The sequence below is a fragment of the Grus americana genome, chromosome Z (genome assembly GCF_028858705.1).
Source record: "Grus americana isolate bGruAme1 chromosome Z, bGruAme1.mat, whole genome shotgun sequence".
In the NCBI taxonomy this organism is placed as follows: domain Eukaryota; kingdom Metazoa; phylum Chordata; class Aves; order Gruiformes; family Gruidae; genus Grus; species Grus americana.
Genome location: NC_072891.1, coordinates 26,399,128 through 26,425,220, shown reverse-complemented (window position 1 = coordinate 26,425,220; position 26,093 = coordinate 26,399,128). Strand labels below are relative to the sequence as shown.

The 26,093-nt window shown below is 40.9% G+C and overlaps 1 protein-coding gene across 1 annotated transcript; it reads left to right on the top strand.

The window, feature by feature from the left end:
- Nucleotides 1-81: 81 nt before the first annotated feature.
- Nucleotides 82-23,713, top strand: LOC129199908 (betaine--homocysteine S-methyltransferase 1). The gene is made up of 8 exons (XM_054811055.1): nucleotides 82-323; nucleotides 9,315-9,447; nucleotides 12,918-13,036; nucleotides 14,981-15,172; nucleotides 15,743-15,890; nucleotides 16,757-16,939; nucleotides 21,966-22,194; nucleotides 22,700-23,713. The coding sequence occupies exons 1-8, from the start codon at nucleotides 285-287 to the stop codon at nucleotides 22,872-22,874; spliced, it is 1,218 nt and encodes a 405-aa protein (XP_054667030.1). The 5' UTR covers nucleotides 82-284; the 3' UTR covers nucleotides 22,875-23,713.
- Nucleotides 23,714-26,093: the final 2,380 nt, after the last annotated feature.

Genomic DNA, 26,093 nt, shown 5'->3' with positions numbered 1-26,093 from the left:
CCCGCCCCTTGGCTGAGGGGGCACCCAGGGCAGCAACCGGGCACCTCCCGACCTCGAGCCAGGCGGGGGCGGCGGCGGGAGGGCGCGGGGCAGCCCCGGGCTATGCCTGGGCGCCCCGCGGGGTCAGGGGCCGGACCGGCCGGGGGTGTCCTCCGCAGCGCTGCCCACCGCGGCCCGCCTCCTTCCCGGGCTATAAAACTGCGGGCTGAGCGGTCGCGGTATCTTCCGCTTTGTACCGAGCCGTCGGTGCTCACTCGGGCAGCCGGCGTCCCTGGGCAAGCAAGATGCTGCCGATCGGGAAGACGACGAAACAAGGCAAAAGGGTAATTCTCCCATCTCCCACCCCCGCTCACCCCCGGTCCCCTGCTACCGTGGGCCCGTCCCGCTGCGCTGGCCGGCGTGAGGGCAGCGGCGGGCGCTGGGACAGGTGCCCCTGCTGCTGTCCCCTTCGCCGCCTGCTGCGGTACGGGCGCTGCCCCGGCGGGACCGGGCGGTAGGGGAGACGCAGCCCTGCGCCTGTGCAGCGGGGAGCGGCCGGATCTTCTCGGCGGCATAGGGCCGAGCTCGGCTCTGGGTCGGGCCCTTGCGCCGCTGCGCCCGGCCGCCTTTCCCGCCTCGTCGGGGTCCTGCCCGGAGGCTGTCCTGGGGAGCTGCTGCTAAACTGGCACAACCCGCGAACCACGCTTCTAACTTCACAGTAAGGTACTCAGTGTTTCTGCAGGTAAGGTCATATTGTGAAAGGCAAAAGCCGTAATAATAACTATACCTATTCAACACTGAGCCATTAAAGATATTTGGACGCTGTTGTGAGATAGATAGATTAGATTGAACTTAGTGCTGTAACAGCTCATAGAATTTTGATTTCTCTGAACACAGACTGGAGCCACCGAAGTTCATAAACATTTTGCTTTTGATATGCAAACTAAGCAGTACTCGCAACACATTAAAATTGCAAATATGTTAAGCATAGACTGTCATTGGATGGGATTTCTGTCTCCAGCATTCTGCCAACTCTATTTAAAAGCCCCAAATTGCTCTTCCCTTGATTTATATGACTGAATACCAACAGTGTTTGTAATATGAGCGCAGTCTCCAATATGTGCATGCCCTTGGCACCCTCATTTAGCTAAAGAAATAAGCCAGTATAAAAAGTTACCTAGGCATCAGCCGTTCTGGCCATTAAGGCAAACACATGAACAATGTCTAAATCAATCTCTGATATATACCAGTACTGCTACCCTGCACTGCTGCTTGGGAAGGTTGGTGGAATCACTTGTTCTGTCTTCCATTCAGAAGGACACTATTATCATTAATTAGACACTTCCTACTCAGAACTGGTTTTACTCATTTTTATGTGTAGCATCTAAGTGTACAGTAAGGGAACAGAAGGATGTGGGGAAAAGTCGATGAGCTCTAGGCCTTTCAGGTAGATCAGTTATAAAGGAAGGGGGTGGGGAGGTAATTGTTCTGCTTTTTATTTTTTGGCACATACTCATGCCACCTAACTTCAGAAACATAGCAGAAGGCAATTGCCCTAAGTTCCCGGTACAGACAATGGACAGAGATAAGCTTCTTTTGAGGGCTTACTTAAGATCTGAATAGTTGTTTTGAGATGCTTTTTTCTCTCCACTGATGGAAAGGTAGGATACAGGTAGACCAAGCAGGCTTTATACTTACGTGGTTCGGTTACATTCCTAAACATGATTGAGAGAGTATCGTCATACGGACATTTGCACTCTTTCCATGTATAGATGTATGAACTATGTGGTGCAACTTCATTCATGGTAGCAGAAGTAAAGCAGTGAAAAGATGGCTCAAAAGAGCCTTGGTTAGCTTTGTGCAGATACTATTTCTTGTTATTTAATACCAGATCTGTGTACTACCAGATCACTTGACAATACAATTTTGATCTGGATTGGGCATGAGCACATAACTGTAATTCTCCAGGGCAGAACAAAACAATGTTGATGCTGAACTTATGCTAGCTATATATGAACCAATGGTATTTTACCTAGTATAGATAAAGTAAAAATGATGTAAAGAGATTATATCAGACCTATAATAAAGTTTGCAGAAAAGTTATTTCCATTGTAAGCCAATCTGAACTGACAAAGTAAGTTTGTATTAAGTACTTCGTGCTTTATAGTTTTGTCACCTGGTATTGGATGCCCCAATGCTAGGTTTAATTTGTCACAATATATTATGTATTAGGATGATATGGTCTATTCAATCCTGGCTTATGTTGCTTCTGTGTGTCAAAAGTGAAGATTATTTTAAAATGCAGTTTCAAAAAGCTAGAACTGTGAAGAAAAAGTGCGGTTAAATCCTAGAACTGACCTGTTAAAAGGAAAAAAAAACCCTGTTAGTTGTAGTGCATTTAAATATAATATCTATATATGATGCCAACATGTTTCTATTACTTAATGTTCAGTTAACAAGCAATGACTGAGGCGGCTTGTATGTTAAAGATTTTTTTCCTCTGCACTCCTGTTCTCTGCATATTAAGCTTCTGAAGCAGGCTCCATCTATAAAAGATTCTTTGGCAGGCAGAGGAAGCAGGGACTCAACCAGTGATCCCTTGAGTGCCTTTCTCTGGCCCCATTTGAGGCATTGTGTTACAACTGCAAATTAGTTAATTGCAAATACAATTTCTACAAAGCTTCCTGACATTTACACTTAGAACAGACTTGCCCTAGTAGACAGGCATGACTGATAGATTCACTGAAAATTATTGAGTTTAGGAGACTGAGAATTGCACATTGAGTTTTGCTCTGGTCCTGCTGAAATAAACGCTTGCACACTTTATTAATCAGGTTAATATTTTGGCAAGTCCACAATGTGAAATGGAATGAGATGCAGAGATTTGCAAGCCAACACTTTGCAAGCCAAGCTCATATATCTGCACAGCAGCACTGTACAGAGAAATCCTGTCACCTTGCTGCCATGTCAGTGCCTAAGCCAAAAGTGCCAGGCCTCTGTCGTGGTTTAACCCCAGCCAGTAACTGAGCACCACATGGCCGCTCGCTTTATCCCCTTCTACAGTATGTGGAAGTTTTGATTGGGCAGTGCCAGCTCGATTGGTAGACCCCCTAGCATTGACTAACCAGGTAGCCTTTGTAAATGTGTATCCCAATGTTTGAGGGTCCCACTACCCATTGCGCTCAGTGTAGTCTTTAACAGTCCATTGTATCATTTGATTTTCCTAGAGGCTGGTGCATGGTGGGGGATGTGATACACCCACTCAATGCCATGCTCTTTGGCCCTGGTGTCTTTGAGGTTGTTTCAGAAATGAGTCCTATTGTCTGACTCTATTCTTTCTGGGGTGCCATGTCACCACAAGACTTGCTTTCAAAGCCCAGCATAGTGTTCTGGGTGGTGGCACGGGACACGGGGTATGTTTCCAGCCATCCAGTGGTTGCTTCCACCATTGTAAGCATATGTAGCTTGTCTTGGTGGTTTTGTGGGAGTGTGGTATAATCAATCTGCCAGGCCTCCCCATGTTTATATTTCAACCATTGTCCTCCATACCACAGAGGCTTTAACCACTTCGCTTGCTTGATTGCAAGCACATGTTTCACATTCATGGATAACCTGTGAGATAGTTTCCATGGTCAAGTCAACCCTTCGATCATGAGCCCATCTATATGTTGCATCTCTTCCTTGATGGCCTTAGGTGTCATGGGCCCACCAAGCTATAAATAATTCACCCTTATGTTGCCAGTCCAAATCCACTTGAGCCACTTCAATCTTAGCAGCCTGATGTACCTGCTCGCTCTTTTGATGTTCCTCAGTGGCCTGACTCTTGGGTATGTGGGCATCTACGTGACGTACTTTTACAACCAGCTTCTCTGGCTGGGCAACAGTATCTTGCCACACTGGAGCAGCCCAGATGGGTTTGCCTCTGCATTGCCAGTTACTCTGCTTCCATTGCTGTAACAACCCCACAGGACATTTGCTACCATCCCTGAGTCAGTATAGAGGTAGAGCATTGGCCACTTCTCTTGATCAGCAATGTCTAAAGCCAGCTGGGTGGCTTTCACCTGTTCAAACTGGCTCAATTCACCTTCTGCTTCAGCAGTTTTTGCGAGTTTTCATAAAGGACTCCACACAGCAGCCTTCCGCCTCTGATGCTTTCCCACAATGCTACAGGACCCGTCAGTGAGCAGGGCATATTGCTTCTCATTTTCTGGCAGTTTCTTGTTTAATTTGTTCAAAGGTTTGTCATTGCTTTAGGGCCCCATTTGAAATCGTTCTTCTTCCAGGTCACCTGAGAGAGGGAGCTTACAATCAGACTGTAATTTGGAATATGCATTCTCCAGAAACCCACAATGCCTAAGAAAACTTGTGTTTCCTTTTTGCTAGTCAGTGGAGACATAGCTGCTATTTTGTTGACCACATCCATTGGGATCTGATAACACCCATCTTGCCATTTTATTCCTAAAAACTGGATCACCTGTGCAGGTCCCTTGACCTTACTCTGTTTTATGGTGAAACCAGCTTTCAGAAGGATTTGGACTATTTTCTTCCCTTTCTCAGAGACAACATCTGCTCTGTTGCCCCATACAATGATATTGTCAATGTATTGCAGATCCTCATGAGTTTCACCCAGTTCCAGTGCAGTCTAGATCAGTCCATGGCAAATGGTGGGGCTGTATTTCCACTCTGGGGCAGTCAATTCCAGGTGTACTGAACACCCCTCCAAGTGAAAGCAAACTGTGGCCTGCACTCTGCCGCCAAAGGGATTGAGAAAAATGCATTAGCTATATCAATTGTGGCATACCACTTGGCTGCCTTTGACTCCAGTTCATATTGAAGTTCTAGCATGTCCAACACGGCAGCACTTATTGATGCTGTGACTTTGTTCAGGCTATGATAGTCTACTGTCAGTCTCCACTCGCCATTGGACGTCTGCACTGGCCATGTGGGACTGTTAAAGGGTTAGCGAGTTCTGCTGATCACTCCTTGGCTCTCCAGTGGACAAATCAGCTTATGGATGGGAATCAGGGAGTCTGGGTTGGTGTGATATTGCCACCGGTGCACTGTTGTGGTAGCGATTGGCACCTGTTGTTCTTTGACCCTCAACAGAAGGATTGTCTGAGAGACTGGCCAAGGTAGACAGCTATTCAATTTTTTCTGTCTCCAAGGCAGCTATACCAAAAGCCCATTGGTACCCTTTGGGGTCCTTGAAATACCCTCTCCTGAGGCAGTCTGTCCCAAGGATGCATGGAGCCTCTGGGCCAGTCACAATGGGGTGCTTTTGCCACTCATTCCCAGTTAGACCCACTTCAGCCTCCAGTACAGTCAACTGTTGGGATCCCCCTGTCACACGACAAATACAGATGGGTTCTGCTCCTTTATACCTTGATGGCATTAAGGTACGCTGTGCACTGGTGTCCACTAGAGCCTTATACAGACCCACGTCTGATGTGCCAGGCTATCAGATCCACACAGTCCAATGAACCTGATTGTCCCTTCCCTCCACCTGGCTGGAGGCAGGGCCCCTCTAATCCTGATCATAATATTCTTTACCGACAAATGGATTTGTGTGGCACATACGGGTTTGAATCTCATCCGTATTGCTCACGTCTTGTAAATACAAATCAGAAGCTCCTTCCATAAGATTAGAAGTAAGATCAGTCGTCCTACTCTGTCTGCGGAACTGCCCACTGGAGACTGGAGCAGCAATTTTCCTGAAAGAAAGCCCATTTGAGATAGTTTTTCCTTACAATTCACATACCCATGCCTCTAAGGTCGAGCTAGGTTTTCCATCGCACTTCCTCATATCCTCTCCATGATCACACAGGTAAAAGCACGGGGTGCCTCATGGTATGCATTCTCTATATCCTCTCTCTTGAGCTGAGGAATGCTTACTCGTAATAGCTGTGATACTGGTCTGTACAAGCGGGGAATTGGACATATCATCTTTGAGATGCTGGACCTCCCAGGTTTTTGGATTTTTTTGACAGTCTTTCCACAGCCGAGACACAGGCCCGTAGGGAGGAAGAGAGATTTTCTTCATATTGCCAGAGTTGCACGAAAACTACACTCATTCCTTGTTGGTGCCTATTCTTTCCAGTCCATTACTGCCAATGAGTTGGTGTATGCTGCTGATGCGCTCTGTACAAACCTCTACTACATCGTGTACACTGGACTTCATCTGGATCTGTGGGTAACTGTGCGTTGTCATAATAAACTACCTCCCACACAGCTACTTCCCTCAGGTACTGGATACCTCTCTCTGTGGTTGTCCACTTGCCTGGGTGACATATAACATCTTCTTTGAAGGGATACCTTTCCCTCATGCTTGACAGAAGTTACCTCCAGAGGTTGAGGGCTTATGCTTTTTTTCCAATTGCCTTGTCAATGCCCCCTTCCCTAGACAGGGATCCCAGCTGCTTGGCTTCCCTACCCTCTAATTCCAGCTGCTGGCCCCACTATCCCAGCATTGGAGCAGCCAGGTGACAAGTTGCTTGCCTAATCAATGGCTGAAATCTTCTTGCTTATCATGCTGCTCCCTCAGGGATAGGGATCAGGTGGGTATCTCTGGTTCTGCCTCTTCATCCTGTTCTTCTGATGGCCCAGTTTCATCATCCTTTACTAAATGAGTTGACTTTCACATCCATTTCTTCTTGTGTATAGAGGTGACTGATATCGATATGGGTTGGTTCTCTGGTTCAACTGCAAAGCTTATTGCTGGGGTTTGAGTAGCTGCAGTGCCTATCACCAGGTTTTGAAGCCACTGTGCTTCTCACAGGGGTTGGAGTAACCACAGTGCCTGTCACTGGGGTTGGAATAGCCGCCATGCCTGTTGCTGGTGTTGATCTCCGGGTGGTGGTCTAAACTAGTTATTTAACGCTAAACAAGACCTGAACCACATTCAGGAGACCTAGCAATAGAAACATGCTGGTCTGAACATCCCAAGGATATTCAACATTCTCAAAAGCTATTGTAATTAGCCTGGAGAAGAAGGAGAAGGTGAAGGAAGGTATGTCCCCCACATACTGGCTCTCCAAGGAGAAAAAGTAAAAAGTGTAATTATTTATAGCTTCTGTCTATATTATAGACAGATGGCTCCTGAAGTATGGAGATGGAGCCATTGCTGTCACTCCACTCTGTGTGCCACCCACCACTGCTGAGTACAGATACCAGATTGGTCTGACAATCAATGATTTTATCATACGATAAGGCAGTGGTACACAGTACAGCAGAGCAATAACCTTAATCTAACACCCAGAGGTGATAAACCACACATAAACACTGATAACCAGTATATACAGCAAGTAACATGTTACATAACACAACTCAGAACAAATAACACTGTGACCAGTGATGATTAAACTAATGTAATGAATGCGTCTAACAATTTTTTTTCTACGTGGTCTGGTCAGATCTGTCATTATTTCCTTCATCTCCTTCGAGCCCCACATTGGGTGCCAAAAAGGACTGTTGTGGTTTAACCGCAGCCAGCAGCTGAGCACCACGTGGCTGCCCGCTCACCTCTCCCCGCCACAGTGGGATGGGAAGAATGGAAAAAGGCTCACGGTTTGAGATAAAGGCAATTTAATAGGATAACAAAGGAAGAGAATATTAATAATTATACACACACACACACATATAAAACACAAGTGATGCACAAATGCGATTGCTCATCTTCTGTGGAAAAAAATCCCCAATGCCCAGTTTGTTTCTGAGCAGTGATCCTGCCTCCCAGCTAGCTTCCCCAGTTGTATCCGGAGCATGATGTTATACAGCAGGGAATATCCCTTTGGCCAGTCTGGGCCAGCTGTCCTGGCTCTGCTCTCCCAGCTTCGTGTGCACCTGGCAGGGCGTGAGAAGCTGAAAAGCCCTTGACTTAGCGTAGACTCTACAACTATCTAGCAACAACTAAGAACATCAGTGTGTTACTATAAGAACATCATTCTCATAGTGAATCCAAAACACAGCACTATACCAGCTTCTAGAAAGAAAATTAACTCTATCCTAGCTGAAACCAGAACACCTTCTCAGCCTGGCTTTGTAGCCTCCAAGTACCGTTACACTGCTACACTTGGTACTGGAACTGGTATACTTGGCACAGCGCTCCTTCTTGTTGGAAAGGCATACTCTCATCCTGCCTAAAGGGTGGTGCTGGAACGTCATAAGCGTTTGACTTTCCTGGATGTATGGTGTGAGATAATTGAATTAATGAAGGAGAAATTATCAAGAAAGATAATCTACTAAAGGTTGGAGGCTAATTGTTAAAAAATCTTTCCTGTCAGCACGAAAACCATGCTCAACTCTTATGTCCACAAAACTTCTCTTTTTCCTACTCCATCAGATTTTATCTACCAAAATGCTAGTGTGCCGTCAAGAAAGATAAATATGGAAGGAAATTTTAGTCTTACCTTTGATTCTTTTCCTGTATCCACTACCTTTGTTAATGTAAAAGGGTCTGCATTCATCCACTTTTTAAAGTAAGTAGAATTATGCTTGTAATCCAATTGCAGAAATTAGTCCTGTTTAGTGTAATAGCAAGGTACTTTTTGGAAAATTTGAACAAGCCAATGAAGCAATGAAAGGAATAAAAAAATATACTAGGTGCAACCAATATATGTTGTTCTCATGTTTCTCAATTTAAGAAAAAATAAAATTACCACTTTCCTTGCATTATCATGGAGTTCAAGGCAGAAGCAAGGTTAATCACAGGGTGCTGTAAGGTTTGTAATTTGGCATCTTAAAACATTTGAGGGCTGTGCAAAACAAGCAGGATTTTCCTTAATTTTTTAAGTCTAGGTAAGTAAACCCAGGCCAGTAAAAAGTTTCTTATGTGATAGGAAATGTTACATGCTTACTTCTCTATGATGCTTGTTGTGCCATCTTGTGCCACAAGCTACTTGTGCTGAGGCTCTGTCAAGATGGCATTCTAGCTAAAGAGGAAATGAGCTAGTAAAGAGGTCACTGATACTAGTGTTTCATTGTAAGAAGTTTCTCATATATTTTACAGGATAATTTAAGATGGTGTTTTACTTTCATAGGAATGGAATTGGACCATTGACTTCTAGTTCTGGGGGCTATATATCTGGAATACAATAAAACTGACTAATAATATATATGCATGTATTAAAGCCTTATGTTGCAAAACAGATCATCTACCATTCTTTAAAGAGAAATTCAAAAAGGAAATTGATTACTTTTTATTATTATGGCAAAGATGTTTCTGGTAGCCCACAAATATTTATGCCGACTTTGCAAATACAGGAAATGACAACAAAGACAAAGGAAGCCCACAAAACTGAAGAACTATAATTGTTAATTTTTCCTCCCGCTTTCTTCAGGGTATTCTAGAGCGCTTAGATGCTGGAGAAATTGTGATTGGAGATGGAGGATTTGTCTTCAGTCTTGAAAAGAGGGGATACGTAAAAGCTGGTCCGTGGACTCCTGAAGCAACGGTAGAACACCCAGAAGCAGGTCAGTTTTACTGGGAAGTGGTAATCCTGTAGTGAATGTAAACATGGATGGGTAAATAATAAATGTATAGGAACTCATAGTAGGTTTTTAAATATAAGTGTTCCTTGACACTGTAGAATTGCTGTTAAGAATAGCCTAAGAATGTGTAGACCAAATGCTCATCTTACCCCTTTTTCTTGCTCTTAATACTGGCCAAAAGCAGAGTAAGAGTATGAGTAGTGCAAGCATACGGTGATACCTCTCCAGAATGCTCTCCCAGTCTTCAATAATTTGCAGCTCAGAGACTTTTTGACCCAGATATGGTATCTTTGTATTGAATAACATTCAGTGATTTCTCTCTCATGGATTTGTCCAGTCTGTCCTTGAGCTGATATAAAGCTTCTCATTAAAACATCTTGTGAAAAAGAACTTTGCAGTTAACTTTCTGTTTTGTTGTGTTGTAGCCATTCTAGGACTTTTACATTGTTATAAATTAATATAGTTTGTTTACTAATTCTTTCAGGAACACAGTGGCTTTTAATAAACGATGGAATAGGAGTATTTAATGTATCTGGCTCCTCTGTGAAATGGGAAACAATAAACCTCATAAGAACCTAAGAATTGCAATAAACAATTGATGGAGTAACTCTCTTAAAGTGGAGGGAGACAAAACGAGCAATCATTCTGTGCCTTCCAGCATAAAGATTATAGTGTTTAGCATAAATACTGCAAAAGCAGATGCTATTATCTATTTATGTATGCTTCATTACAAGAAAGCATTTGCCCGAGTGATATGATGTGCAGTTAATACTGTAACCCAATTCAGAATATCCTGAGGAAAAAAGATATCTTTGTTCTGTTTTAAGTGTCTTCCCTTCCAAATTAGTCTTTTTAGTCTGTACAGGGGGAGGAAGGAAGAGGAGGGGAAGAAGGTGAGAGACCTTAGCCCTTTCTATTACATTGCTTTGTACACCTTACCTACTTTTTCACCCTAATCCTTCTCCGCCTTGAAGTGTCACTTTATGTGTAGCATGCCTAACTTAGGGTCACAGCAGCCTTAGCTAGGAAAGGTTTAAAGGCCAATGATCTAATTTGCTGACTCTCATCTCCCAAAAAGACATCCTATCACCTCTCTCCACCTCTACCTTTGTCTGCCCCTGCACATTTCATCTTACGAATCATAGCATTTGCTCTGTGCTCTTTATTTCCCCTTTGCTTACTTATTTTGTACCTCAAAAGCCCTTTGCACTCTCTACATGTCCTTTTTGGAAGTGCAGGTCTCAGTCCACAGGGCATGCAAGACATTGCCTTATATAGAGGCAGTTGAAAAATGGTTTAAATTGGCTAAATTGGCACACAGATTTGCTTTAAGTAAGTGATCAGTAGTTACAGGTTAGAATCCATCCTTCTAAGATTTGCTGCTGATTTGCTAGAACATATTGCTCATGTCTGTAACATAGTTATAAAATTTTTATAAGCCTCTAATAGGCTGTTTATAAATACATCCTTCACTGGAAATGTGTTCATTTCTTTTAGTGCAGTGTGCTGCCTCCCCTCCATTACTGTTTTTTGCTCCTGCATGCTCAAAGGTCATGTTACTTTGAAAGCAGGTGTGAAGAACGGAGCAACTGGCTGAGCCAGCTGGTGTAAACCCCGTACAACTACCAGGCCTTCTTGTCTTTCTAAGGAAGGAGGGAAAAGGAGGAAGGTTCTGAGAATGTGGCAAGGAATGGGGGTGGAGGTGGGGGAGGAAGAATGAGTTCAAGACTGCTATCTCCATTACAAGAGAAAAGTTTTGCTAGACTGACAAATTTAGAAATGAGATCTAAATATTTCTCCTGAGACAGGTCAGGTATTGCTCTGTAGTAACCAGTATGTATAGGCACTTATTGCCCCCACCTCCTGTTAGCTTAAGTCTGTGTCTTTTGTGAAATGTCCAGCTCACAGTGGATTAAAATAAAAACTCAGTGTCATACATCTGACTCCTAAAATGCATCAAATTGTTACTAATTGTTTAGACTTATACGTGGCTGTTATCCCCATTTCTCAAATGATGGAGGAAAACACAGCTTCAGTAACATGCTGGAAGTCACACAAGAAGTAAATTAGAGTGGTTTGGGTTTTTGATAGTGCATACTGCTGTGGGCCTGATAATAGTAACAGTATATTCTCCTGGTAAAAAATTATTTGCTGGGGTTGAATGAGAGTCAGGCTGATACTTATAACACTATTCTTTCCCTCAGAATGTAGACCCATTCACGGTCTCCTGTTCACAACAAACTGCTGTTTGAGCTTCTCTGGCATAGACGGCTGTGTTTGTTGCAGCCGAAGGGAGTAATTTTATTCTTATGGAACATTCACACATTTCCCTAATGCCACAGATTGTCTGTAGACAATGAGGTATGAGAAACCAGGACGTCAAGAAAACTTTTCCAAACATCTGCCATAGAAACTGCATTGTTCTGGTGTCTGTGTACAGTATCTAGGGAATAAATTATTCCTGTATTTGCTATAAGCTGTTGAGCATTTTAACTGTTTTACATGATAAATAGTGTTCTAGAAATTATTATTATTATTGGTCTGTGGGGATACATGTAAAATCAATTGACAGTTCCTGTTCTGTTCCCCCTGAGGCAATTGCGGTATACTGCTTACAGCGATGAAGGCAGAACTACTATTACAGAGCCTGCTAACACAGTCCTAATGTAGGAAATTTGCCCAGCAAAAGTAATGCCAACCTTTCCTTCAAAAGAAGTGTTGGATCTGTAGTAAAATCATCATGTGCTGACTTATGAGAAGAATTAAGTCTGTGTTGCAAGTCACTTTTCTGGAGCAACAAATCATCTTTTAATTAAGGGTGTATTTAGCAAAATAGAGCTTTGGTTTTGGCTGACTAGCTTCAGCTAGAGTAGGGGAAGAAAAATAGAAAATACAAAATAGAGGAGGTAATGGAACACTGTATTGTCCCATATAAATATCATCTTGTCCTTTAATTTATTACCATGATACTTTCTCCTGTTTTCTTCTTCAGAGTCTAGAAGCTAAGAAAATAGGGCTTTTTCATTTGATGATCTTTTGGTCTGGTATTTCTTGTTATGCTTTCATGTTCTTTTTGTCAGATGTCTGCTTTCCTTTCCTAAACCACTACGCAATTCTATAAAGTGAAATTGGGAGGTCTGAAGGACTGCAGAAAGTAGAAGATAGGCAAGGTGGCATGCAAAACTGAATCTGATGATAAACTAAATAGAAATTTTCAGTTATTCTTAGCAGAGAATAACTAAGGAGAAAGTTTTCTACTTAATGTTCTGAGACTGAGAAGAAAGGAATTCTACACTGACTGGGGTACTGCTTCTAGTCTCTCATAATGGCTCTTCTAGTAAACACAGTATCACTTATTTTACAGTAACGTTACTTCAATAAACATTTAATTTTGGAATAACAACAGTAATAATGGCACCAAACATCTCTTTGTCTCTTTTAATTCTTTGCAGTTCGTCAGCTTCACCGGGAGTTCCTCAGAGCTGGATCCAATGTTCTGCAGACATTCACCTTTTATGCCAGTGAGGACAAACTAGAGAACAGGGGCAATTATGTAGCTGAGAAAATAAGTGTGAGTAAAACTCTGTTTTGATGGACATAGGAAATAAATGGATTAATTTCAAAAGGTTTAGTAGAAAGATTATCAAGTACTTTCACAGTTTGACATAACAATTCTGGCTATATTTGAGGAACAAAGAGTGAGATGATGCAATTTTAGAGTTTGGAATAGCAAGAAAGACAAGGTTAAAGGACAAAAAAATAACAAAATGGGGCAAAGATGAAAAGAGGAAAGAGGGTGCCCACATTGTTTTTTTCCCATCTGAGAAGATTAGTTTACTGCAGTTTTGATACAAAGAGTATGGGGAGGACTAAATGCACAGAGAGCAAAATCAGCTGAAAAAAAGAAATGCTTTAACATCCAGAGAAAAAAATCAACTGCAAAAATGGTGAAGAATCCTAGAGAATAATGAGTGACTAATGACAATGGAATGTTTTTTAGAACCATGTCTTCACTAAAAAATCCAAGGTGTACACCATGGTTAATATTCCCCTTCTCGTGTAAGGGTAATCTGCTACAGCAACAGAAGTACCATGTTGGTGGGTTTTTACACAAAGGAGTTATAGGATGTTGGGTGTGTTCACTAGATGCAGGCCCCAGCTCCACTGGGACTTCTGGCACAAACATTTCTATATAGTTCCTTTGAGACTAGCAGATTTGCCATTGAGTGTTTTGTCTGATACTTTCCCCCTTGGTCCTATTGTCTGTTTCAACCTCTGCAAAATAGAGAAGATTGTCCAGGGGGCAAGGAGGGAGGAATATCTTTGTATCTGTGAAGATACCCAAGTCAGAAATTAGAACAATCTGGACACTAGGGAAACACTTGAGGCTTAATTAAAAGGTCATACCAAAATGTCATGTGAGCAAATTTATCTGAAATGCTGTGCCTTTACATTCAATAGAATCAACATAAAAATGTCTGAAGCAGTAATCCAGGAAATACAGTGTCTCTGCAACAAGCCATGCTGCAACTCTTGCTGCCATGCAAAATTATAAGGGCTGGGAGAGCACCTGGTATTGGGAATGCGTTGCAGCAAAGCTTTCAAGATTGATTTGCTGCCAGTTCTAGAAGCAGGATTCTCCAGGCTTTCACTGGTTTATGGCTCCACCTTCTGGAGTTCCCAAATATGTACCCGAGCACAAGTGCAAATGGAAGACAATCTGTCAGCAATAGCCTTAAAAATCAGCTGGGTCTTTTGAGGCAGCCGTGGAAAAGTCACCTATATAGATTCTAAGTAGTCCACGGGTTGCAGAGAAACTTGCTGTAATCAGTACTTGTTATCTATCCCAAATCATGACTCTTTTCCCAAAATCTTTTTTTCCCAGCTTAACCTCTTTTTCGCAAGCTGTTCTAGTCATCTTGATTTAGGAATAGAGGGAATATGTCTGTCAGTCTAGGTGATTAATTAATCATATATAGTGATAAGTTTTCCTTTACTGTTCTTAAATTGATAACTTTAACATCAGATAATTGATGGTATTTTTTTAAAAATACCTTAAATAACTCTATATGAATATTATATCTTAAATTTTGAAAATTATCAAAATACATTAAAAAATGAAAAAATAAGTTGAAATTACTACATATTTTGTTTTCCACCCACAAATTGGATACACTTAAGTGTAACCAACTCATTTTCTAAGAGGCAAAGAAAATTCCACTTGACACCAAATATTTGGTTTTTATAGACTGTGTAAGATGTATTAAAGGTAGTATGGTTTTGTAGTATTTAATAATATGATAACTTAGAGGTGGCAAGAAATTTTTTTCCTAATGTTTGCTATTTTTTTGAAAGATGCTGATCTTCGTAATCAATATTATTAAAAAATCCATTTAAATTATAAAAGAATATGAAGAAGCCATTGTGGCTTTTGACTCTTTTTGTCCTTTTTGTGCTCTGAAATTACATGCATATCTCTGTCCAGGTAAAACTGACATAATCTGTATTCATACAGTGCCAGAAAGTGAATGAAGCTGCTTGTGACATTGCAAGAGAAGTGGCTAATCAAGGTGATGCTTTAGTGGCTGGAGGAGTCAGTCAAACACCGTCATACTTAAGCTGCAAGGATAAAGCAGTGGTTAAAGCAGCCTTTCAAAAGCAACTAGATGTCTTTATGAAGAAGAATGTGGACTTCCTAATTGCAGAGGTACATTGTAAAAAAAGTACATGCCTTCAGCTGGCATCTGTCTGCTTTAGGGACTAGAAGTATATATTGCTTCCTCCTTTAAAATTTTCTGTTACACTTTTATTCCAGTAGTAAGAGGTGTTTTTCTAAATGCATAGCAGCATCTGCACGTATCTTAGAACAGGACCTTGAAACTTAAATTTCTACATCAGTCAAGTCAAATTTTGTACTAGTACAAAGAGGATAAATTAATGTGATCTTGACTAGTTCCTATTTCCTCCCATACACCATAAGCAGTCAGCCTAAGGTGACTTTTCTAGATGAAAATAGTTCTTTGGGGATAAATCCCTGATTAACTTCCTGTATGGGCATTCTTATTCTGAAGTAAGAGTATAATTTTTTATTTAGCTTTACTTACTGACTTTTTAAAATCCTTTTTCAATTGTGTGGTCAGTGAACTAAAGTGAATTCTGTTAGTGTAAATCAGAAAAGAATCAAGTCATTGTACTGCTGTTGAATTTGAGGTCTGGATTAATGTGTTTATGCTTCCTCTCCAAGAAACAAATATAGTCCAGTTCTAATTTCTTTCAGTATTTTGAACATGTTGAAGAGGCTGTCTGGGCAGTTGAAGTTCTAAAAGAATCTGGAAAGCCAGTTGCAGCTACAATGTGCATTGGTCCAGAAGGAGACATGCATGGTGTGACCCCTGGACAATGTGCTGTCCAACTGGTAAAGGCTGGTAAGAATCTGCTTTTGATATGCCCTTTAAAAGTTTGGAACAGATTCCTGAAGTATTGAGATAAATGGATGTGTATCTCAAGTAGGTAGCTTCCCAATTATATCTGATAAAAGTTTTGACCCTGCAGAAAAGTTTTTTATGTGTACTTTTCTAGAGCAGTCTTGTAAAAAACATGAAAATGGAGCTCTGAAATCCTTGTTAACTAGGATGGTGTTGGGAGCAATAGCCACATGCGGCTGATACTGAATAGAGCAAAATGCTAGACCTACTCAAATTTGCTTACAGAGCTAACCCCAAATTCTGAGCTCACAATGATGAAACATAAGCAGAATCCAAAGCCACCTAGAAATGTATGAAGCACTGTTCAAATCCAGGATGAGAGAAAAAGAGGATGAAAAAAATTGAAAAAATTTTTGCCTATCGAAGTCTGCGTTTTCTGCAGGACAAGGGGAAGGGCAGAAGAAATTTATCAAAGGCATGATGAATGATGGTACAGGTGTTTGTTCTGAACTACTCTTTTCCTTTGAAGTTAGAGTTGAAATCCAAAGGCAGAACCTGTGTTAGGCAAATAGCTAACAGGTTCCTGTGTCGCTGTACAAAATCAGTGTTCATTGATTAAGCACTAATAGAAGCAAACTGTATGAGCGTGTGAGATGTGACTCATCATCAGGAAGGTAAAGAGTGCAATTGAGATGTAAATAGAATGATCAAATTCAGGAGAGTTGAGGCTGCCTCTAATCCAACTGTGTTGTTTTCATAATGCTGGTGTGAAGGTGAACTGCTCTGCTTGTGGAGTGCTGTGGCTAAGAACTTTCACCTCCCGCTTCCTGAGAAGATGTGACTTGAAGTTATGTTCCTGTTCCTAGGTGCTTCTATTGTTGGAGTCAACTGCCATTTTGATCCAGATACTTGCCTGGAAACCGTGAAACTGATGAAAGAAGGTTTGCAGGCTGCTAAACTGAAAGCCCACCTGATGTCCCAGCCACTTGCTTTCCATACACCTGATTGTGGAAAGCAGGGTTTTATTGATCTTCCAGAGTTTCCCTTTGGTAAGACAATGGTATCTTCTTCTTTTTTTTTTTTTTTTCAATTGTCAGTTCTTTTTTTTCCCCCAGCTTTTAGTAAAGCTGAAGCTGCAAGGTGTCCTTCTATACAATAGGATCAGTCCCAATTATCCTATCTGGCATTTTGCACAGATTGGATTAAAGATCATCCACATAGTGAGAGTATTTCAGTAGTATCATAGCATGTGACTGAAAGTGAAATTATGATGAAAACAGTTTAAGTGCCACAACCTAAACTCAGTTAAAAAACGTGGTTCTTCCTCATGCTATGGAACCTTGTTCAGGACAGCTGTGAACAGTCCAAAGAAATGAACGGAGCAAATACACTAAAAAAACCCCCCAGACTTAAATGCTTTTGCATTGGAGGTCTCCAGCTTTCTTGGTTGTGACATCTGTCCCACAAGCCCTATAATGTTTACCTACATAGTGATTTAATGTACTATGCATACGCAGTACTGGGTATAGGTGCATGATTATTGCACTCATAATGGTTCAGTTTTGTAAGTGTAACTGTCTAATACAAGTGAGATTAGAGAGAAACCAGAAGAGGGAATATGCTCTTTGTGTTGCTAACAAATGGATTAGCAGTTTGGAGATGGATTCATCATATGTATGCTCAGGAGAAATTCTACAAAGACTGAAAGATTCAGCCACTTTATGTGTATATAAGGCTTGTCTATTTAGAGTTTGTTTCCACCTGGGATGTAGAAGATCACATCCCTTTAAGACAAGAGGATAAAATTAGTGTAAACATTTTAAAATTTATTAGAAAAATGCTTTCATTTTCAGGTATCATACACTCTTCAAGATCAGACTGTAAAATAAGGTATTAAAACATTCAAAACTTGAATTTGTAGCAAAAAAAATGAGATAGATGTGATTTTCAGGAAGATTTTTTTTTCAGTCCCCCATATAAATGAAGGAAAGAGAATAAAGCATGAGCTTGAGGCATTCATTAAATGATAATAACATGTCTGAGTTCTGAAAATATTCTGGGATGTTTAAAAGTGGTAGGAACTCATTTATCCTATTCATTCCTTCACATAACTCCTCTGATTGCAAGCAAAAAAAGACAGAACAGATGCCGTAAGTAATCAAGTGAATTGAAGGATTCAGTCTTTGGTTTGTTATGGTTCTTGGCTTGTATGTTATAAGCAATCTGTATGAGATCTCAGCTTTCATAAATTTCATGAGTCAATTGGAGAAGGCTGGTTCTGTGAATGTTTTCAATACCCACTGTTCACTTGACAGCAGATAAGCAGTTTGGTAAATCATTGTTAAACTGACCTAGTTAACTCTGTTTTTTGTGGAAGGCAATAGGCACAAAGAGGTATTTAGATATTTGAAGTGTACATAACCTCTGTACAGGCCAACAAGATCTCAGTTTCTAGAAAAGCGTTGGCTATGTTGTATGGGCAAACTCCAGCATCTAGATGCCAGCAATATTTATTTATCTGTAGAACTTTTTCCAGTTTTTTGTGTTTTCCCTTCAGTGTTACTGCAATTGCTCTGAAATGTCACCAGTTAAGCAAGGACAATATTTTAGAAAGAAGTGTCCTGGTCAGTCAAAACATACACAATTATCTCAAGAGTAGATATTATTATAGTAGATTATATAGTAAGTTATCTCAAGTAGTTGAGGAGCTAAATCTAGGAGCAGGTTACAATCTTATCATCAAAAATTGATGAAAATTTCAATCTCTTTTTACTATAAATGTTAACATAAACTGTTAAGCTATAGATATTTAATTCTGAATAAAGCCAAGAAAAGAAATGCATTGACAGGCATGAAAAATAGAATGTGAGTCAATTTTGGGAAGGGGAAAATCCCAGAAAATATGATCTCTGTGACTTCTTTTCATAGAATACTGCTTGTTTTCAGTCACCATGTTTCACCACGTGTGGCCAGTTCTTATGGCCAGATCTATCCCTGTTTCTTCAGAGAGGTTAGGTTATTGCTGTCCTTACACTACTGAAGCACAAGGACGGATTCATAGAATCATAGAATGGTTTGGGTTGGAAGGGACCTTAAAGATCACCTAGTTCCAACCCTCCTGCCATGGGCAGGGACACCCTCCACTAGACCAGGTTGCCCAAAGTCCCATCCAGCCTGGTCTTGAACACTTCCAGGGATGGGGCATCCACAGCTTCTCTGGGCAACCTGTTCCAGTGCCTCACAACCCTAAGAGTAAAAAAATTTCTTCCTTAGATATAATCTAAATCTACTCTCCTTCAGCTGAACGCCATTACCCCTCATCCTATCACTCCATGCCCATGTAAACTTTAAGTCCCTCTCCAGTTTTCCTGTAGGCCCTTTTAGGTACTGGAAGGCTGCTATAAGGTCTCCCCAGGGCCGCCTTTTCTCCAGGCTGAACAACCCCAACTCTCTCAGTGTGTCTTCCCAGGAGAGCTGCTCCAGCCATCTCATCATCTTTGTGGCCCTCCTCTGGACTTGCTCCAACAGCTCCATGTCCTTCTTATGTTGGGGGCCCCTGAGCTGGCTGCAGTACTTCAGGTGGGGTCTCACAAGAGCAGAGTAGAGGGACAGAATCACCTTCCTCGATCTGCTGGATATCCAACCAGGATACGGTTGGCTTTCTGGGCTGCAAGCACACATTGCTGGGTCATGTTGAGCTTTTCATCAACCAATACCCCCAAGTCCTTCTCCTCAGGGCTGCTCTCAATCCATTCTCCACCCAGCCTGTAGTCGTGCTTGGGATTGCCCCGACCCATGTGCAGGACCTTGCACTTAGCCTTGTTGAACTTCATGTGGTTTGTACCTCTCAAGCCTGTCAAGGTCCCTCTGAATGGCATTCCTTCCCTCCAGCCTGTCAACTGCACCACACAGCTTGGTCGTGTTGGCAAACTTGCTGAGGGTGCACTCAATCCTACTGTCCATGTCGCTGACAAAGATGTTAAATAATACTGGTCCCAGTATGAACCCCAGAGGGACACCACTTGTCAGTGATCTCCACCCAGACATTGAGCCATTGCCCACAACTCTCTTGAGTGCGACCATCCAGCCAGTTCCTTATCCACCGACTGGTCCATCCATCAAATCCATGTCTCTCCAATTTAGAGACAAGGACGTCATGCGGGACAGTGTCAAATGCTTTGCACAAGTCTAGGCAGACAACATCAGTCACTCTTCCCTTGTACACCAATGCTGTAACCCCATCGTAGAAGGCCACCAGATTTGTCAGGCATGATTTGCCCTCAGTGAAGCCGTGTTGGCTGTCCCCAATCACCCCCTTATTTTCCATGTGCCTGAGCATAGTTTCCAGGAGGATCTGCTCTGTGATCTTGCCAGGCACAGAGGTGAAACTGACTGGTCTGTAGTTCCCCGGGTCTTCCTTTTTTCCATTCTTAAAAATGGGGGTTACGTTTCCCCTCTTCCAGTCAGTGGGAACTTCACCAGACTGCTATGTCTTCTCAAATATGATGGAGAGTGGCTTGGTCACTTCATCTGCCAGTTCCCTCCGGACTCTCGGATGCATCTCATCAGGTCCCATGGATTGTGACACAGTAGGTGATAGAGAAGACAGGGAAACACTATACTGTTTCCTTGGAGTTTAGTTGCTTATGCAGGGATAAATTGAGTGCAAGGTGCTGCATTCTTATTGTTGATCATTTTGTATCAATTTTGCATTAGCTTTTTAAAGGTATATGAGAAACAAGGAAATAATGAATTTGTGCTTCTGATTCTTTCTTTCACACCTGCAAGACTGTACACAAGCTTACCTTTATTTAAACAGCTTTCTATGATAGCTTCATCTGGTTTTCCTTCTGATATTAGATCATCTACTTTTCCTTTCTCAGTCTTTCCCTCTGAGACCAATAATTTTCTCTTTGGGAACATTTCTTTTTTTTCCTTCTGCTTCTTATTTTCTGAACCTGTCACTTAAACCATCCATTGGACTTAGAGTAGATCTGCTTTTTATCACCGTCTTGCATGTTAGGCATTTTTGGGAAAGGACGTAGGGAGAAGAAGCTTACCTCTCTGCTGCATTGCTGGAGCCTTCCTACGTCACCACGGCTTCTTTGCCCAGTGGAGTGTTCAGTGCACAGACATCATGCTGCACTCGCCTGATGGCCACGCTGATTCATCTTCTACAGATGTGCATAAAGAAGTGGGAGGATTTTTATTTCTTTATTCCTGTATTTTTATTCCTTGAAGTTTCTTCTTTAGTCCCTGGTCTCTCCTTTCCAGTTCTGCCATTCTTGTGCCTCCTTCCCTTTGAGGTGTGCTTTTCCTTGTTCTTTTCACTTTTTATTCCTTTACTTCCACAAGTCCTTCCTCTCAGCTCTGTTATCCCTTCATTCTACTCACCACAACCTACAGCAAGGAGAAGGATTAAAAATAAAGATCGCATCCTAACTTTTCTGCACACAGAACTTTTCACAAGGAACGAAGTGGTTTGAGGCAGCAAGCTGCTTATGGCTGGGATTATAACTAAGGGATGGGCTAAGAAATAGCTACAAATCCCAGCTGTCCGTGAAACAACTGGCTGCCAATAGCTGATGATGGAAAAAAATGTAGTAAGCATTCCTGAGGAACAATAAGCAGGCTTATTCCTGTTCCAGGTAGGCTGATACCTTCTTCTACACATTAGAATCCTGGAATCAGATTTCCCAGGTATTGATTGTTTATTAGGAACTCTTTGGAAATGCAGACGTAACATTGAAAGTACTCCAATATTCCAGCTAAGAACTGTGGCAGAATGGCAAGCATGTGACTTAGGGCTTTATCAGTCTCAGAAGACATTAGCTGCTGTTTTGCAAGGCCCAAAAAGCTTACAACAAGCATAGCTCAGCAGAGCATATCAGAATCTAAAAGCTAGACTTCTGGAAGTTTGCATCATTAGTTCTAGCTCAGACAGTTCAAACATGTACATGTACAACTACCAACAGTTTTGCAAACAATGTGCAAGTGTCTCAACAATGTGATTTCTTACCAAAACTGTGCTGAAATGGAGCATAGTGGAAACTTAAGATATTAATGTCTTTGCAGGTCTGGAGCCAAGAATTGTAACCAGATGGGATATTCAAAAATATGCAAGAAAGGCCTATGACTTAGGAATTCGTTACATTGGAGGTTGCTGTGGGTTTGAGCCATATCACATCCGAGCGATAGCTGAGGAGCTGGCTCCTGAAAGAGGATTTTTGCCAGAAGCTTCTGAGAAACATGGTAGCTGGGGTGATAGCCTGAGCATGCATACCAAACCCTGGGTCAGAGCAAGGTATGTATATCTGAACTGGAAAGCACACCAACATACTCTTTGAAAAGGGTTATATTGGTCCATGCAGCAGACTGGCTTAACTGATACGGAGGTCTAAATATCACTGTAAACATTCTCCATGTTAATGATTTTGAAGAATTAAATCTGATCTGGGAGCAGGGAAGGGGACGAAGTAGGAGAGGTCCAGAAATTGTCATCCTTGTTTAAAATGAAGATTTGGTCTGAATTAATGTGAAAGTAATTCATGAAAGTTAAGATCAAAAACTGACAGACAGCTGTAAAACAGCTCCTAATGGCGAGTCGCTTACAGTGTTTCTTTCAAGGATGAAAAAATACTTTTTAAGCATGTAGCATTTCATTGCATGCTTTCATTCATACTTCAGTATCTAGCTATAAAGTCAGTCTGTGCAAGTTAGATGACCCTTTGCAACGGTGATTTAAGCCGCATTTCCTTTAGTATTTTGAGGTGCTGGAAAACCTCCTAAATTTCCTTTTCTTTCTTTAGGGCAAGAAAAGAATACTGGGAGAATCTGAAGCCTGCTTCAGGCAGGCCATATTGTCCTTCGATGTCAAAACCAGATGGCTGGGGAGTGACCAAAGGAGCCAGGGAGCTGATGCAACAGAAAGAAGCAACAAGTGAGCAACAGCTGAAGGAGCTCTTCCAGAAACAGAAGTTCTAACCCACTGCAGTTATATAAATGTTAGAATGATTTATCTACAGACCATTTCATGCTTCATGAGAATAACTGTGAAGATGAGTACTCTGTTGATTTATCAGTTAACATGTAATGAAAGAGACAAAATGCAGAAAGAATCAATGTGATTACGGATTAAATGTGTCAAACTTTGATAATAAAATCTTTCTCTGGACAAATAGTTTAGAGAATATACAGTCAGAAGGAGGTTTGGGTTCTCATAATAATTGAACTTGTTAGCTAGGTGCCATTAATTAGGTAGACATAGAAATACATGGAAAGTAATAATTGGCTCAACTCATCTGTGAAAAGACAAAAAGCCATCTATAAATACGGTAGCAATGGACTTCCATTCCTGAGTCTGTTTTCAGTTTGGGATTATCTAGGACCTTCCTCAGACGTCAAGATTTGTTGAGGGCTACTTCAAGGACACACAGCTGCCAATGCTTCAGACACAGTTACCTATAGTTGCTTTCTTGACTTCAAGAGAATAAAAGTAAACTGGAAAATAAATCTTATAATTGGAATCACAAGATAAGGAGACTGAGATCTTGCAGGAATTTCTTATATGCAGGAGAAACGTTCAGAGAACTTTTAAGAAAGAAAAATTACAGGTAGATAACTCACTGGTTTTGTCTCAAGTTACAATGTACACAAGATTTACTCTGGAGACTAAAAGGCTTAATAGATTATTCTGAAACTTTGAAAAAATCAAATAAATTAAAAGTAATGTGGTGGAATAGTATTATATTATCTTCATGCCTTAAATGTTACGAGCTCAAACAGAATAACATACCTCCAGTAAACAACTAATTTTCAAATGATCCAGCTGTTTTCTGGATATCTCATTGGAAAGACTCGGTTATCTCAAAATAGCACTTAAAAACTGAAGCTCCCTAAAATATAACTCCTCTATATAAGAGTAGTAGAACATTCCATGATTTTTTTTTAAGCTGATTGATTTACTGTAGAATCTTAGCTGAAGACGTGAAAAAACCCTGTTAGGAAATAGATCAATCCACTGAAGTTAAGAAAACCCATGGACATTTGTACAATGAATTTGTTGAGAAGGGTTTTCTTAGGAAGAAAGAAACACTTGGAACCCATAAATGACACATTCCTGTAATTTATTTTTGTGAAATATCACACAACTTAGATTTCTCTCTAGAATTCCATTCCCACCCATTCTATGTTAAAGCCACTACCTTTATGAAAATAGAATTCTCAAAGTTGGTGTTGAAAGCTTTTGTTGGACTACTTTTTATGCAGAAGCTTATTTTATATTTCTATCCATGCTGGTATTCTGCAGTTCAGGAAACATTTAAATATGCAGCACTTTAATGGGAAACTTCAGGTATTCTTTTCAGACTGTTGTGCACACACAGATTTTAGAAAAAGCCATCTGCCTTCACCAAGCTTATAACAGATTGAAATAGTTACTAGTTGGAAATTTTGCCTGAAAGCCAAAAGTATACAAATCAAGAAAGTGGATATTTTAAAATGTAGATTATTTGGAAAGCATCCATGTAAGTATATATGCACTACATTAAACTCCTTTCCTTCCTAAACCCTTCTGGACATTTCCCCTGCAGAAAGTGGAATAATGTAAAATCTGTAAAACAAAAAGGCCAGATCTTTGATCACCACCAAAACGCACGTAGCATTAAAGACATAGGCATGATCAAGTGGCTTCAAATACAAGCTACATTTGATAAAGAAGTGTTTTGAACAATCATTACTAGTTTAGGGGCTTCCTGTGGCAAAGGATGCAGTTTGACCCTTATATAAGCAGCTGGACTGATATTTTTGAAACTGTCCAAACATGCAAAAATTTGTATTGAAGTGAATGAGTTCACAACACAGCATATTGAAGAACCATGGTATTTAAGATGATGATCAAATATGATTCTAAGCATTTATTTTTAGATACCCAGTTTAGAAAGGACAAATTTTAACAGACACTATCAATGACAAGAAATATTTAAAAGGCTATTTGAAGCCATTCAAAATAAAAGCTGACCCAAGGGGGAAGCTATACATCCCTGTTTGATTCCTGTCACAGGCTGGGCTTAGAAAGGAGCTGACAGTGGGATGAAAACAAGTTGACACAATTGTTGATCACTACAGAACCCCAAACTATCAAAAAAACCTGCCAACGCACACATCCCTCAAAAAAACCAAACCAAAACAAAAAAAACCCCCACCAAAACCCTGAGCAGCAAAGGCAACAAAGCTTTATTTCCCATTTCATTCTGTGTAACATCTTAGTGAGGGGTAAGACAACTGTTAGATTTGTTAATTAAAGCTTTCTATCAGTTTATTACATGGCTTGTTAAGGAAATAAGACAGGCTGACAGCACAATCCTAGGAAAATTAGAAAAGCCTGTCTGAAAACTTAGGTAGGAAATGAAAGGGGCTTTAGAAGGTGAAATCCTGTACTTAGTACCCTAAGGCAGGATTAGCTATTCATAAGAGAAGACATTTGTTTAACCTTCTTGGAAACACATCTAATGATGGACCTTCTGTGCCAACCCCAGGCAGTCTAGTCTTTATTCTTCTTAACAAATTTTTCCTAATGCAAATATTCCTTGTTGGAATTTAAATCCATTATTTCTTGCAACTCATTATAGACATGAAGAATTTATTCCCTTTGTCTTTGCTGAATACATTTGAAGATTTACATACAATCCTTGTTTCTCTCTCAATTGAACCAAACCTGTTCATTCATTCTTTCCCTGAGGCCTCCGAATCCATGATTCATCACAAACCCAGAGGTCACCTCCATCAGATCTTTTCCCAGAACTTCCTACCTTTATGTTTTGGGTTTTTTAACCTGGAAGCAGAAGTGAAATGATCTGAACCTTGGAAGTTCAGATCCAGAAGAGAAAATCCAAAGTCTTTGCTATCTACAGAATAAACCTTTACTCACAAGGCTGAATGTCAGGACAAGAGGGATCTGAACAAACCATAAACTTCAGAAACTAAAAGCTCTCTGTGCTGCACATGAGAAGACGGTTACGTTTTTAGTCAACTCTGAAGTTTCCCAGACCCCATACAAAAAAAGGCCTAAAACCCTGCTGTTTAATTGTCAAGTGTTGGCTTGAGTTATCTGTAAATCACAGGAAAGCCAGGAGGGTATTTCTGTAAAGAAGGCAATTTTGGAGTAAGGTTCAAAATCACAGAAAACCCAGGGGTTTTTTCCCT

Excerpts from the sequence above, each read along its gene's own strand:
- LOC129199908 (XM_054811055.1), top strand. The coding sequence starts at position 285 with ATGCTGCCGATCGGGAAGACGACGAAACAAGGCAAAAGG. Across the intron at positions 324-9,314 it reads CGACGAAACAAGGCAAAAGG|GGTATTCTAGAGCGCTTAGA; the intron begins GTAATTCTCCCA and ends CGCTTTCTTCAG. Across the intron at positions 16,940-21,965 it reads TCTTCCAGAGTTTCCCTTTG|GTCTGGAGCCAAGAATTGTA; the intron begins GTAAGACAATGG and ends ATGTCTTTGCAG.